The sequence below is a fragment of the Lynx rufus genome, unplaced genomic scaffold (assembly GCF_022079265.1).
Source record: "Lynx rufus isolate CCGP_SWC_20201006 ecotype Redwood Valley unplaced genomic scaffold, mLynRuf1.p SCAF_2, whole genome shotgun sequence".
Taxonomy (NCBI): domain Eukaryota; kingdom Metazoa; phylum Chordata; class Mammalia; order Carnivora; family Felidae; genus Lynx; species Lynx rufus.
In genome coordinates, this window is record NW_025814834.1 from 29,571,195 (window position 1) to 29,584,632 (window position 13,438).

Consider the following 13,438-nt stretch of genomic DNA (forward strand, 5'->3'; position numbering starts at 1 on the left):
AGAAAACTACCGCTGGCTACAACGCTGTATCAGATACAGACACTAGCAAGGAAAAGATTCAAAATAACTACCCTGTATTAACAGCCCATCACTCATATGTATCCAGTGAAGAACATTCTCTATCAAAAACATTGACTCCCAGTAAGAATGAGTGCTCAAAAGAGTTCCTGCCCCACCCGCCCCCATCCAAAAGTATTATCTACTGATCCCTGAATTATTCCTTCCTCAAAATTCAGCTTAAGCACCTCTTCCTCTGTGCAGCTTTCCCTAATCTCACCTAAATGATGAGCTCCTTAAAGAAGCTGCATCTTATTCTGCTTTGTTTCCCCCTAAACTAGCGTCGTACAGAGAGACAGAGCGAGGACGGCCAAGCGCTAGAAGTCACATAAAGAAACCCTTTACCATCATCTGAATAGCTTTAAAGAGCAAAGCATCTCCTTAGGGTCAAGTACCAGGTCAGGCTGTGCTTAATGCATAAATACTAACAGTAATGAGGAAGAGGCTCAGGCACAATTAAGTCTCTAAGAAATTCTAGGGATTTATAAGAGACATAGTCTTGTCCTTATGCTGTGAAATGTTTCTTGTCACATAGTTTAGTCTGATTTATTGCATGTGTGAAGTCATTTGGGCAAAAAATAAAGGAAGAAGAAATGGCATGTGCACTCTACAATGTGTTAGAGATTTTCTGCCTCTTATTTGAAAAATATTCCTACAAGAAAGATAAATATAGTTTTCATTTTAAAATTATCTTAATTGAAATAAGGACTTGAAACTTTTTGCAGAAATGGTCTTATGGAAAAGCCTATATAGACTGGTTTGTTTTTACACATAACCAAATGATAAAGCACGTGTATATCATCATGGAAGATGAATTAGAACGGATTGTTTAAAGAGATCACTTTTATAAACAAATCATAATAAATTATAGGATTCTAATATTGGGGATTCTAATATTACAATTAATTTTAAAAGATTAGGGAAAACGACTGTAAATGATGATGCCAGTCTACGAATCATCAAAAACAATGGTTGTAGAAATAACACAATTCTTACTGGCGGCAGATGATAGCCAAGAATCTTAATGAGCCCTTTTATCTGATGTCAAGCGGTTACTTTATATAAATCTCTACAATAGTAAGAGAAAATTTTAATAGAATTATTGCTTAGCATTAGATTTATACAAGACAGAGTAGTATTGGAAGCAAAGCAAGACGTAAAAGACAAGTGATGCAAAATTTATTCATCCTCCGTTCATCTTTATAGAACTTTTCACACATAACTTCAGTGGGATTCCTTCATCACTGAAAAGTGTCTCAGCTCTCAAAGGCTGTGACAGTGGGCAATCCTGAGTTCTGATCCTGGCTCTGTCGCTTAGTGGCTGTGTGATTTTGTTAATTTCTCCAAGCCTGCCTTTTCTTTCACTCCATACTTCACCTCTCTTACTTACCTTCTTCAGGCTCTCACGCTCTAACCCTCAAACCTTTGTCTGGCCAACTCTGAAGTTTTACATCTGAGCTTAGACATTTAGTTCCCTATCTCCTCCCACCCCTCCTATGTGTGATAAAAGCATCCTTTATTTCTCCCACCATGGTACATCCCAGACTGTCATTTAAATGGCTGTAGATTTCTTTCTCCTCCACTGTTCCATTGGCTTCATGAGGGAAGGATTTCTCTCTGGTGGCTTTAACAGTGTCTGGCACTTAACAAGTACTAAATAAACACTTCTGAAATAAGAAGTGCTTGGAATGGTTCAGAAAAGGTTTCAATCCATGGAAATCTACTGATCAATCCACTGGGGCTGGAAAGAACTTCATGCACTTGGCTGACAGAGAGTGTCAAAACAAAATATCCATGTAAGTGTAACGTTTCTGATCATTCACAAAACCATAGTTGCAGACTTTAACCATTATGCTACCTAATGTCCTGCCAGTATCAGAGCCAAAGGGATAAATTCCTCTTTGACAGGAAAATGTTTATATCTCCAGACAGACAAACTTCTTTTATCAGATAATGGTAATTACATATGCCAGTATGTGGCTTTTCTCACCTGTCAGAAAAGTAAGATCTAAATTCAATAACTACCATAATTAACTCATCACAGATGCTTGGTACCATCTAATCCTCAATGCTTTCCAATTTTTTGTCAAGATTAACTTCTGCTGCAATTTTTATAAATTTATCTGTCTTCAAAAGACCAAGAAATGGGGGTGCCTGTCTTGCTCTTGGTGGTGGAACGTGCAACTCCTGATCTCAGGGTGCTGAGTTCAAGCCCTACATTAGGTATAGAGCCTACTTTAAAAAATTAAAAAAATAAAAAAGACAAAGAAGTGGTCTGAAGAATGAATCAAGTTCAAGTTTTATTTCCCCACATTGCATTAGGGTGGATACCTGCAAAGGGTCTTTTTTAATCCATTAGTTAAGACATGGTCTCTTAATTCACTAGATATCTTCTATTTCCTAGATTAAATAAGCAGTGCATTGTGATTCCATGGACAATTAGAGCCCTTTGATTTTGCTAGAAATTCTTAGATGACTTTTTTTTTCTCTGTGGTTCTAGAGACTATAGCCACAGATTTCTCCTTTCTGGACAATCTTGGAACTTAGAGCCTAAACCTAGCTTCTAAGGCCCTTCTGATTTTCTCAGTCTGGTGTTTAACTTCCCTGGGTCCCATCACCCATAACAATTACTGTCGACAGGCAAGAGGGCATGGGGTAAGGAAGTCTCATAATTACTACAGTTAGAGGGCAAACATCCATTGTCCTTCACTACCCAAGAGTTATACTAAATCATGTCTGCCTATGGAAATAAAGAATCAGTACATAAATGCCAGTGGTTTCATTGGGATTTTATTTTTAATGTTTCTGCTATTATTATGTTTGACTGTGGAAGTCACTGTCAAACCATTTTGAAAGTAGGTCAGATACACACCCTAAAAAAGAGAACTAGAACCTATCAATATGTAGGCAATACTTATAATATTATACATTTTTCAAGAGTTTCTGGACCTGATCTACCAGCATAAAGATGGGTCGTCAAAAGCAAATGATAGTTATAAGATCCAAAGCATCCAATATAGGGTTGACTCTCCAACGAGAAATGCCTAAGGGAGATTTGATAGGTCCTCACCTAATCAGAGAAAATACAGCAAAAAGAGGAGCCACCCAGCACTATAGAATCAAAATGTTTAGAGCCAGACAGGAAAGGATGCCTTAAAGGCAGGATGCACCTGGGTGGCTCAGTCAGGTAAGCATCTGACTCTTGATTTCAACTAGGGTCATGATCTCACAGTTCATGAGTTCGAGGCCCGCACTGGGCTCCTCACTGACAGTGCTGAGCATGCTTGGGATTCTCTCTCACACTTTCTCATTCTCTCTCAAAATAAATAAATAAGACTTATTTTTAAAAAAGGGGAGATGGGGGGCAGAATACCCCACAGCACCTCATTCCCCACAGCACTGGAAACTTTAGTATACTCTAGGGCCTCTAGGACATATGAAAATCAATATTCACCTACATCATATTGCACATGACATAGTGGCAATCGATACTTATGACAACTTTGGGGAATCTCTGCCTCTCAAGCTTCCTTACCATCACAGAAACTCTTTCAAAGCTACCAAAATAATTTAACCTTTCCTTTTCCATAAATGCAAAAGAAACCATAATCTCTCAAAACAGCACTTGGAAATTATAGGATTATTAGCTATGAGAGATTTCCTGGTCAACAAACAGCAACATTTAATGCTGAATGTCTCACTACAATAAGTAAGCAATAAATGCATTAGGATATATATTAATTTGCTAAGGCTACCATAACAAAGTACCACACCTGGTGGCTTAAACAACAGGAACTTATTTCCTCCTGGTCCTGAAGGTTAGAAGCCCAAGATCAAGGTGTGGGCAGAACTGGCTTCTTCTGAGGTCTCTCTGCTTGGCTTGCAGGCGGCCACCTTCTCACTGTCGTCACATGGCATTTCCTCTGTGCACACATAGGTCTGTGTCCAAATTTCTTCTTCTTATAAGGACATTGGTCATATTGCGTTAGGGCCTACCTTAAAGACTTCATTTCAACTTAATTACTTCTTTAAAGTCCTTTTCTCCAAATCTGGTCACATTCTGAGGCACTGGGGGTTAGGACTTCAACACAGGAATTTTGGAGGAAGACAGTTCAGCCCACAACAGATGGCCTGCTCAACAAACAGGATTATTTTAAATCCTATTGGAGAATTGTGTGTTTTCTTTATATTGTTAAAAACTGACTAAAATAGTTCAATTCTTTTTTCCCCACTTTATGTGAACAGATGAGCAATCGTTAGAATTATGCCCAGCTTGCTTGTAATTTGATAGTCCAGTGTTGTGATCAAAGCAGACACAGAAGAAGACTCAAGACTAAGGGCCCAAGCTTAGTCCCAGCATGTGATTGAATCTTACCAGGCCTCAAGTTGCTCAGCTGGAAAATGGGAATAATCACATCTTCCTCACAGGGTTCTAAAGGAATTTGAATAGGAGAAAATGGGTAAAGGGCTTAGCATTCGGTCTGTCACCATCATGGCTACTGTAGTAGAAAGGCTTCCTTCTGCAGACCTCGAAAATTAGGAAATAGAGCATTTAGCCTATGAGTTAGCAGACTGATGAGCAGAAAGTAGGACAGGAGTGGGGGGCCAGCACTGGCACACTTGGCCCAGCCGATCTCGGTTCGGAAGTCCTGCAAATTTACAAGCCAAGATGGAAGACCGCAACAGCTCGGTCTTGGGCTAGAGTACAGGCCGTCTGCTGCACCCTCTTCTCCAGCCACAGCTCCTAACTCCTGGTCCTACTCACTTGCAAAAGGCAAATGGCACAGGAGGAGGCCTGTCTCTGCTCCCCACGTTCCTTGTTACAAACCAAATTGAAGTTCGTATCTCCAAATCTGCAGAGCCGAAAGAGACTAAATTTCCCACTTAGAATCCAATGAGTCCAAACAAGGAGATTGCCTTCCATCTGCTCCTTGACACTTCCAGCTTCATTGAGTGATGGGTTCACCAGTCCTCACTCCCTCCCAACAGGAATCTGGTGCTTTCCTACTCCCACACCTTTACTCCGCCACCTTCCTGCATGCAATGAGATTTTCTCCCTCCCACATCTTCCCAAGTGAAAAGCGTGTGTCGCAGACTCTGCCCTGTCCCACCGGTGGGCTCTTAGCAGCCACGTCAACACACGGCAGGAAGCTGATTGGGAAGACCTAGGTTCCTGGCCTCAGGACATTTTTCTGTCTCCAAGAGGAGGCAGCGGAAGTACTCACGAGTTATTGCCCCCAGAACCAGCCCTCGACCAACAACAGACTGGCGGTTGGTGGACAAAACCCCAGCTTCCTCATCACTCAGTTGGATGACATTCTGAAGAAGAATCCACCCAACGCCCAAGGTTCCTCAGCAGGAATGAGCCGCAGTGGGAAATCGCATTTTTTTCAGCTTCCTTTCTCTTCCACGTCTCACTTCCTTACACCCTGAAGGTATTTCCTGGAATTCTTACCTCAGGGTCTGCCACCAAAGCCAAGATAGCATCCTTTAAGATGAACACCAAATCCCACCTTCCACATAAAACCTTCCCTCAGCATCTAGCCCTCACAAATCACTTCCTATGATATTTTAAGACTATTTGTATATGTTTTCATCTCATTTTTTTTTTACTGTGGGTTCCTGTGAAGGAGAATTCTTTTGCAGACCTCTGAATTCCATGGGTCCCTCAGCACAGTACCTTATGCAAAAAAGATACTCGATAAATGTTTGTTGACTAAATGAAGAGTAAATTGGTCGTCATAATTAGCACAAAAGTCAGGCTCTTGATTTAACCTAACCGAAACTACATCAGTGTGGCTGTTTTCTTCCTTCAAAAGCATTGCATGAACTACTTTTCATGAGCAAATTACTGTGCATATATTTCTTTAAATCAGCATTTTCTAGATATTCATCTTAAATCAAACACCCCTGATTCAAAAACAAAACAAAACAAAAACAACAACAAGGAAACAAAGACCTTTTCCTAAATGCAGTACCTTACTGAACACATTACTTTCACCCTTTCATCGTGCCTCTACTTGCCACTTCTTGGAGTAGATCCCTTCCCACGTGGTGACACTAAGACTGCTTCAATCATCTGTGCCCTGGCACTACCCCCACCATCCTGCATGCACTCATCAGTAAGCACCTCAAATCCCATCCCTGGGTGAAGAGAAACATCACTGTGACTCAATGCAATGACCTCCGTGTAGAAGGTCTGTGTACCTCTCTCAACTAAGCATGCTACATTGATTTTCCTTTTCTGAGATTCCTGGTGGCCCAATGTCAAATGTCACCACTATGTACATATGTATCCCAAGGCCCAATCTTGCTATGATCCAGGTCAAGCAGTGTCTTCTCCAGTGTTTGTTGGAGGTTACAGAGGCCTAACATTTGTTGGGGGGCCAATCACCATTCCATGTCCCAGCCAACACAATATGTACACAAAAGGATAGGGCCATATACAGGACAAAGGTTAGCCCCCACATACAATTTTCCTAATAGGTGCCATTGAAGAATGTGGCTGGAACCTTAGACAAAGCGGCTTTCCAGGGAGCCCGCAGAGGTAAACTGATTCAGCCCAGCTACCCAGTTTCACACAGAAGAGCTACAATAATAAGTATCTGAATATGTGCTCTGACTGCTGAGTAGAATATAGAAGAACCAAGGGATTGCCCACCTCACCCAGGAACAGATGTTAGTGTGAGAAGCCCTCAAAGCCCAGTTCCATTATTTTAGATAAAGCAACCCTACCTATTAGTACCTAGATTATGGCCCAATGGATGTCAGGTTCTGACCAACCATACTCATCACTTTGAGTGCATATCAACCACAGGCCAGCCATCTCTAATTTCTTCTTCAGTCCCCTTTCAGCAGGAAGAAGATCATACAGTACACTACCCTCTTTTCATTTACAAAATCAAAAAAAAATACTGACTGACATTGAAGTGGACCTGTCCTGTTCTCATTAGATCAGAAGCTTAATGAGATCAATGAATCTTTTCTTCACTGCTGAATCCCCCAACACAAAGAGAGATAGGGGGCTCTCTGGTGTCTCTTCTTATAAGAACACCAATCCTATCAGATCAAGGATCCACCCTACAACCTCATTTAACATTACCTCCTTAGAAGCTCTATTTCCAAATACAGTCATATTGGGGGTTAAGATTTCAACATAGGAATTTTAGAGAGACAAATTTCAGTCCACAGCATTAACACACCCTTCCAATTAGCAGACATGTATAAATACCACACATTATTATCTCATTTAATCCTTATAACAGCCTACAGCTTAAGAAGGAAACTAAAGCTTAAAAAGTTAAGAATATATCCACATGATGGCATATTATTTAATACAACATAGAGGAACCTTAAAAACATTATGCTAAGCAAAAGAGGCCAATCGCAAAAAGCTACAAGTTGCATAAGTCCATTTATATGAAATGTCCAGAATAGGCAAATCCAGAGACAAAAAGTAGATGAGTGGTTGCCAAGGGCTTGGGGAAGAGGGGAATGGGAAACGTGCAGGGTCTTTGCAGAACAACAAAAATGTTCTTCAGTTAGATGGTGATGTAATTGCGTACGTCTGCGAATATAACAAAAACCACTGAATGGTACGCTTTAAAGAAGTAAATTTTATGGCATGTGAGTTATATCTCAAACTGTTATTAAAACAAAGAAACTTGGGGTACCAGGTGGCTCATTCATTAAGCATCTGACTTCAGCTCAGGTCACGATCTCGTGGTTCATGAGTCTGAGCTCCACGTCAGGCTCTGCACTGACAGTGCAGAGTCTAGCTGGGATTCCCTCTCCCTCTCTCTTTGCCCCTCCCCCACTTGCATGTGCTCTCTCTTTCTCTCTCTCTCTCTCTCTCTCTCAAAATAAATAAACCTTAAAAAAAACTGCTGTGAAAAAAAAGTGGAGCCCCTGGGTGGCTCAGTTGGTTAAGCATCTGACTCCTGATTTCTGCTCAAATTATGATCTCATGGTTTGTGAGTTCGAACCCTGCATCAGGCTCTATGCTGACAATGTGAAGCCTGCTTGGGATTTTCTGTTTCCCTCTCTCTCTCTGCCCTTCCCCTGTTCTCTCTCTCTTTCTGTCTCTCAAAAAAAATAAATAAACATTAAAAAAACAAAAACAAAACAAAAAACAAAGAAAATTGCCCAAGGTCACATGGCTAGTAAATGATAGTCCCCAGATTCAAACCCGTGTCTATATGATTCCAGAACTGTGATCTCAACCATTATGCAGCTCTGGTCACTCTTACTCCCTATAAACAATTATTGAACATACCAGCAAATCTAATTGATAGGTAATATGGACTTTGGCATGATTCCAATCACACGTATGGAGGAGACAATCACTGGACTCCAGGACTTCCAAGGATCAATACACGTTAAGCATTCAATCTGGTAAACCTTTTTAAACATTCTGAACGTAGAAAAAGTTATTCTAGAAGAAAAACAAAACAAAATTGAAAAAGGAAGTATCCTAAAAGGAAAATGACCAAAAGTCCTCTGAGGCCACAACTAGGATTCTTGGCTAAATGAAATGTAACTCCAGTAGTGTGACATCCATGCTTGCTGCCCTCCGACAGCTTCCCATCAAACACATCTCCACAGATGACGGCCCTTCACGATTTGGCTTCATGGCTTCCTCTCTGACCTCATCTCCTCAGTCTACCCCCACTGCACTTACTGCCCCCACTGTCCTCAGCCTTCCAGCTTCGGTGGTGGCTCATCTTTGACGATCAGGTTTCAGCTCACTGTTCCTCCTCTGACAGACCTTCTGGCTTCTGTGACATCCAAATCATGTTGGCCACCCCTACCTGCAGTCCCCGTGATCACATGTGATCTAGCTTTATTTAGCGAACAAAGCTCCATGGCCGGAAGCAGGGACCCCGCCCCATCCTATTCTCAGCAGCTTCAGCACCCACAGGAGTCCCAGGCAGACAACAGATGCTTGCTCGACACTTGCTGAACAAACCAATAAAACACACGTCTCTGCCACGAGATGCCTCAGTAAGCCAAGGCCTCGCTTTTTCAATCTATAAAAGCACAGACTCAAAAACACTCTCCTCTCAGGAACCCACATTGGGGTAGTCTTCACAAGCTGGCAGTCCAGGCCCGATGAGCTCATTCACCACTTAGATTCTGCGGCCACCACTTTGATTAGTTTATGTTGATATCTTTATGCTTTTATTCCTTCACCGAGCCCATGAACTTGCCACGTACCTTTTCCCTTTTCCATTCTCCGACAACTTAAATTGTTGTAAGTAGTGTGGTGATGACCACTCCGTGGTGGAAATGGAGATCCCTCTTTCCTCAAAAGTTCTTCTGATTCCTCCATGACTGATCAAAAAATTCTCTTTAATTTATTCTAACATGAATCAGACTTTTTAGTTAATCCCAGCCATTGAAAGTCATTTAAATTAGCGACCCACCTTGGCCTGCACACGTCATACCCTGACACAATTCCCTCGCGTCTCTACGTCATACCCGTAGCGCATACTCAAAGCTGCATCAGAAGGCTCGAGACTCTGCACGGGGGAGATACTGCACGAGTACAGCTCTCATGGCCTCCCTCCCACTGATTTACTTTTCCCTGTATAAAGAGACCTCCAGTTATTCCCAGTCCAGTCCCGAAGCCTCCTCCTGACATCATTTCCCTCCTTGGCCAGGCTGGATCCTGGTACTTAACTACCCAAGTTATTGACCAGCATTCAAAGAGCTGTGCTTCCACTCTTCCTCACCTGTGCTACCACCAGAAAATCTGAACCCTGATCCATGCTACAATCTGCCTCCCCTCCTACCCTCACAAGCTGCAATGATGCAGCACCCCAGGTTAAGAAAAACAAAATAGAACACCATCGGGAAGACGACTCAAAGATTGACACGTAACACATGATTGATATCTAATGACAGTCGCTCACACATTCTTTAACATGACCTTGGTAAACTTCCTCACCCATTCCTCCCAGCGATGAGCCTAAATTTTTGTCATTTTCCTCAAGCCCAACCCACCCCTCCTCTCTATCCCAATTCCTACGGCAGATAATGCTGTCCCCAAGAAGGAACTCTCCAGAGAGGCATTTTCTGAATGTCACCCCTTCACCTGCAAACCAATCTCTACCTGCACACACCCATAAGTCGGGAATGAACTGTCCCTCCTGGTTCACGCTGCCCTTGTGCTACTGGTCTCACTCCCTTTTGTCCTCACTCAGATCTGGCTCCATAAATTATCTCCTGTCTCTTCTGTATCTTTACCTCTCCCTCTTTCCAGCTCTATTGCTCGCCTATCAACTTGCTGTGTTACCCCTACCAGCCCGTCCCCTGATCCCAGTGTCTTCGTCTAGCCACTGCTCTCGTTCTCTTTTCCTCTCACCCAGACCTCCTCGGTGGGCCCTTGCTGTCCCCACATCACCTCCTCTCAGTCCTTTCCAGCCAGTCGTAACCTAGCTTCTGCCCCCAAAGCTTCACTGAAACTACTGTCTTCAGACCAGTGAATACTTAATGGATAAATACAGAGGGTAATCTTGGCTCCTTATCTCATTAGATCCTTTTCATGTAAGGCTATAAATCACATCTTCCTGTTCTGAAACTCTCAATTTAATCATTGCCCCGATTCTCCCCCCATTTCTCTGAACACTCACTCTCTGTCCCTTCGTGGATTCCTCTTCCTCTCCTCAACTCTTAACTGTCTTTCCAGCTTATGTTCTCATTCTACCTACCTTCCCTGGGCAATCTCATTCACAACCATGCTTGTCATTAACATTATATGGAAATAACTCTCTACTATCTCCAGCCCCCATCTCTTCCCTGAGCTTCAGATTGTGATTTCCACCTACCTCCTAGGCATGGCCCCATGTATGTCCAAAACCTTTCCGATCAATTATGTCTATTCTGATTTCATATCTTTTTCACCATTTAAAGAGTTGTTCCCTGTGCTGCCCATTTCAGCTGGATACCTTCCACCTAGCTATATGATCAAGGCACCTATTAACTTTAACTCTTCTTTCTGCCTTGTCATCCATATCAAAGCAATCCTGATGATTTTTATCAACTGAAGATTTCTTGAGAGCATTCTCTCTCCATGCCTCTGGGCACTTCTTAAGAACAACTTCAGTTTATTCCCTTACTTTATTTTTCAGACTCTAGAGGATAACAGCCAAGCTCTGAAGCATGGCAGACGAGATCTTGCATGAGTTGAGCTGTCCCTGGGCCTACCTATTCTGACTCATCTCCCTCTGCCTCAACCTTGTAATTTGCCATGAAGTTCAATAAAAGTCTCATGCTTCCTTAACATGCCCCACAGCTGCATGTGCCTGGCTCCTTAGCACACGCTAAGAATTGTCTAGACACAATTCTCCATTTCCTCTTCCTCTCCTATCTTTCTCCCCAACAACTCTCCTCCTCACTAGCACCTGTCTTAGAAGATTCAGCTCAACTGTCACCATTTCCAGGATGCCTTTCCACACTGTTCCCACCTGAAGAGCTGCCTTTTTGTTGCTACCACAGAACTCCACATTTATCTCTAGCACAGCAAATTTCACACTCTTCTAAAATTGTATATTTACCTATCAACATTTCTGGACTAAACAAGAAGCTCCTCAAGGCAAGGGCCACTCACAGTAGGTGCTCAACTTGGTTACTGTGCATGTTAAATATTACTGGTAAATGATTTTCTCGTGTGTTTTCAGATCTCTAAGTCCACTGGAGACTTCTTCAGTCATTCGATTGGGAGGCTCAGTCGTGGCCGTGACGTTTTAATGTTCAAAATACATGGCAATGTCAGCTGCTATGACCACCCTTCAGTTTGGAATGACAGTCTCCATTGCAGTAAGAGTTAAAGGAACAGAGGACCTTAAACAAACTAAAATTAGCCATGCTTCGCGACTCAACACAGTCTAAGATTTGGCAAGACAAATCTCCTAGGCAGGTACAGTGCTGACACAGCGGGGTGAAAAGGCACTCAACCAATGCTCAGCAGACTCAAAGAAGAAAACCCGCAACAGCTTTACCACCGGAAACTGAGTTCTGCTGATTCATTCTGACTTAAAGCTGCAACAAAACTTGAGTAAGGAGCACCCAAGCTGACTCTGCGTTTTGTTTTTTTGTTTTTTTTTTCTGCCGAGCTCACAGAATTTGGCATATAAGAAATTTAATAGTTGTTCTATATATTCCTTTGCAATTTCTCAGATATTGACTGCGGCTGCCTACATTGTAGTGTCTGATGGCCTTATGTGGTATCTTTCTGGCAAAGATTCAGTTCTGGTCAAAATACTGAGGAGAATTTAAAATACTCACTGGAGCTCCTGGCTCCCTCAGCTGAAGAGAACCATACAGGAAATCTCCTTCACCCAAGAAAGGCTCACTGCGAGCTCAATTAGAGGCTGAAGAGGCCTGCTTCAGTAAATAGCGCTTGCTCATGCTTTGTACAAAGATATCTGTACAATTGGTTCCAACTTGGGAAACGGCATTTAAATATCAACATAAACACATGCTCAGAGAAAAACTGGGTGGATTTTCATCAGGACCAATCTCTAAAAACCTGTATTAGAGAAAATTACAAAGGAAGACCCTTCTCAAAATAGGTATCGCAAGTCATGATTTTCTTTGTTCTTCATACAGAAGTCATGTGAATTGCATAATGAAAAGTAAAATGGAAGAAATTTCTAGACGGAAGTCTAATTATACTTGAGTCAGTAATTCATCATGTTTCCTATATATAGTAATGACCATAGTTAACACTGATTAACTAGCATTACTTCAAAGACTTATTCCATTTAAAATCATAATATGTAAGTACTCTACTGGAGATATTTAACAAGTTAAATGTTAAATGCCTTCTCTTTCAGGAAAAGAAAAAAAGACAGACTTCGCTTCAGACTTTTATATTTTTCTTTAAGTGCAACATGACATAGTCAGCTAAAAAATATCAATTGCTTCAACAACAGACACTATTTTGACTAAACCATTATCATGAAGTAAAGTTTTATTGCACTTGCTTCTTAACAGGATTATAACTAAACACTTACTTGTTCAGTGTGAGGTCAAGAATGAATTTGGAGCCAAAGGCTTCAATCTGGAAGCTTGCCTGGGCCAGATGGACAGCCTATGGATTCAAAGAGACAGAAACAAACTTAGCTTACCTTCCTGTCTTTAAAGCTGATTAGATTGGTAGCAATGATATTAAATAAGAAAAACATTTTTATGGATTGATGCACTTCTTTATGGATCCCTGTGTAACAATCCATTTCTTTAAAAGGATACTAGGTGCATTGTCATGGCTTTACTTGGAAGACATAAATACCTGTGTAGCACGGAACTAATAAAAGACAATCGGTCCTTTAAAATGAACCCATTGTGATCAAAATCAAGAGCATATTCAGCTGGACTT

At 41.7% G+C, this 13,438-nt stretch overlaps 1 protein-coding gene across 1 annotated transcript in view; it reads right to left on the reverse strand.

The window, feature by feature from the left end:
• ADAM23 (ADAM metallopeptidase domain 23) overlaps nucleotides 1-13,438 on the reverse strand; it is a 171,463-nt gene that overhangs the window by 108,489 nt on the left and 49,536 nt on the right. Inside the window, exon 3 of the mRNA XM_047085609.1 lies at nucleotides 13,077-13,153. Coding sequence (XP_046941565.1) covers nucleotides 13,077-13,153 — 77 coding nt within the window. The remainder of the gene's footprint in view (nucleotides 1-13,076; nucleotides 13,154-13,438) is intronic.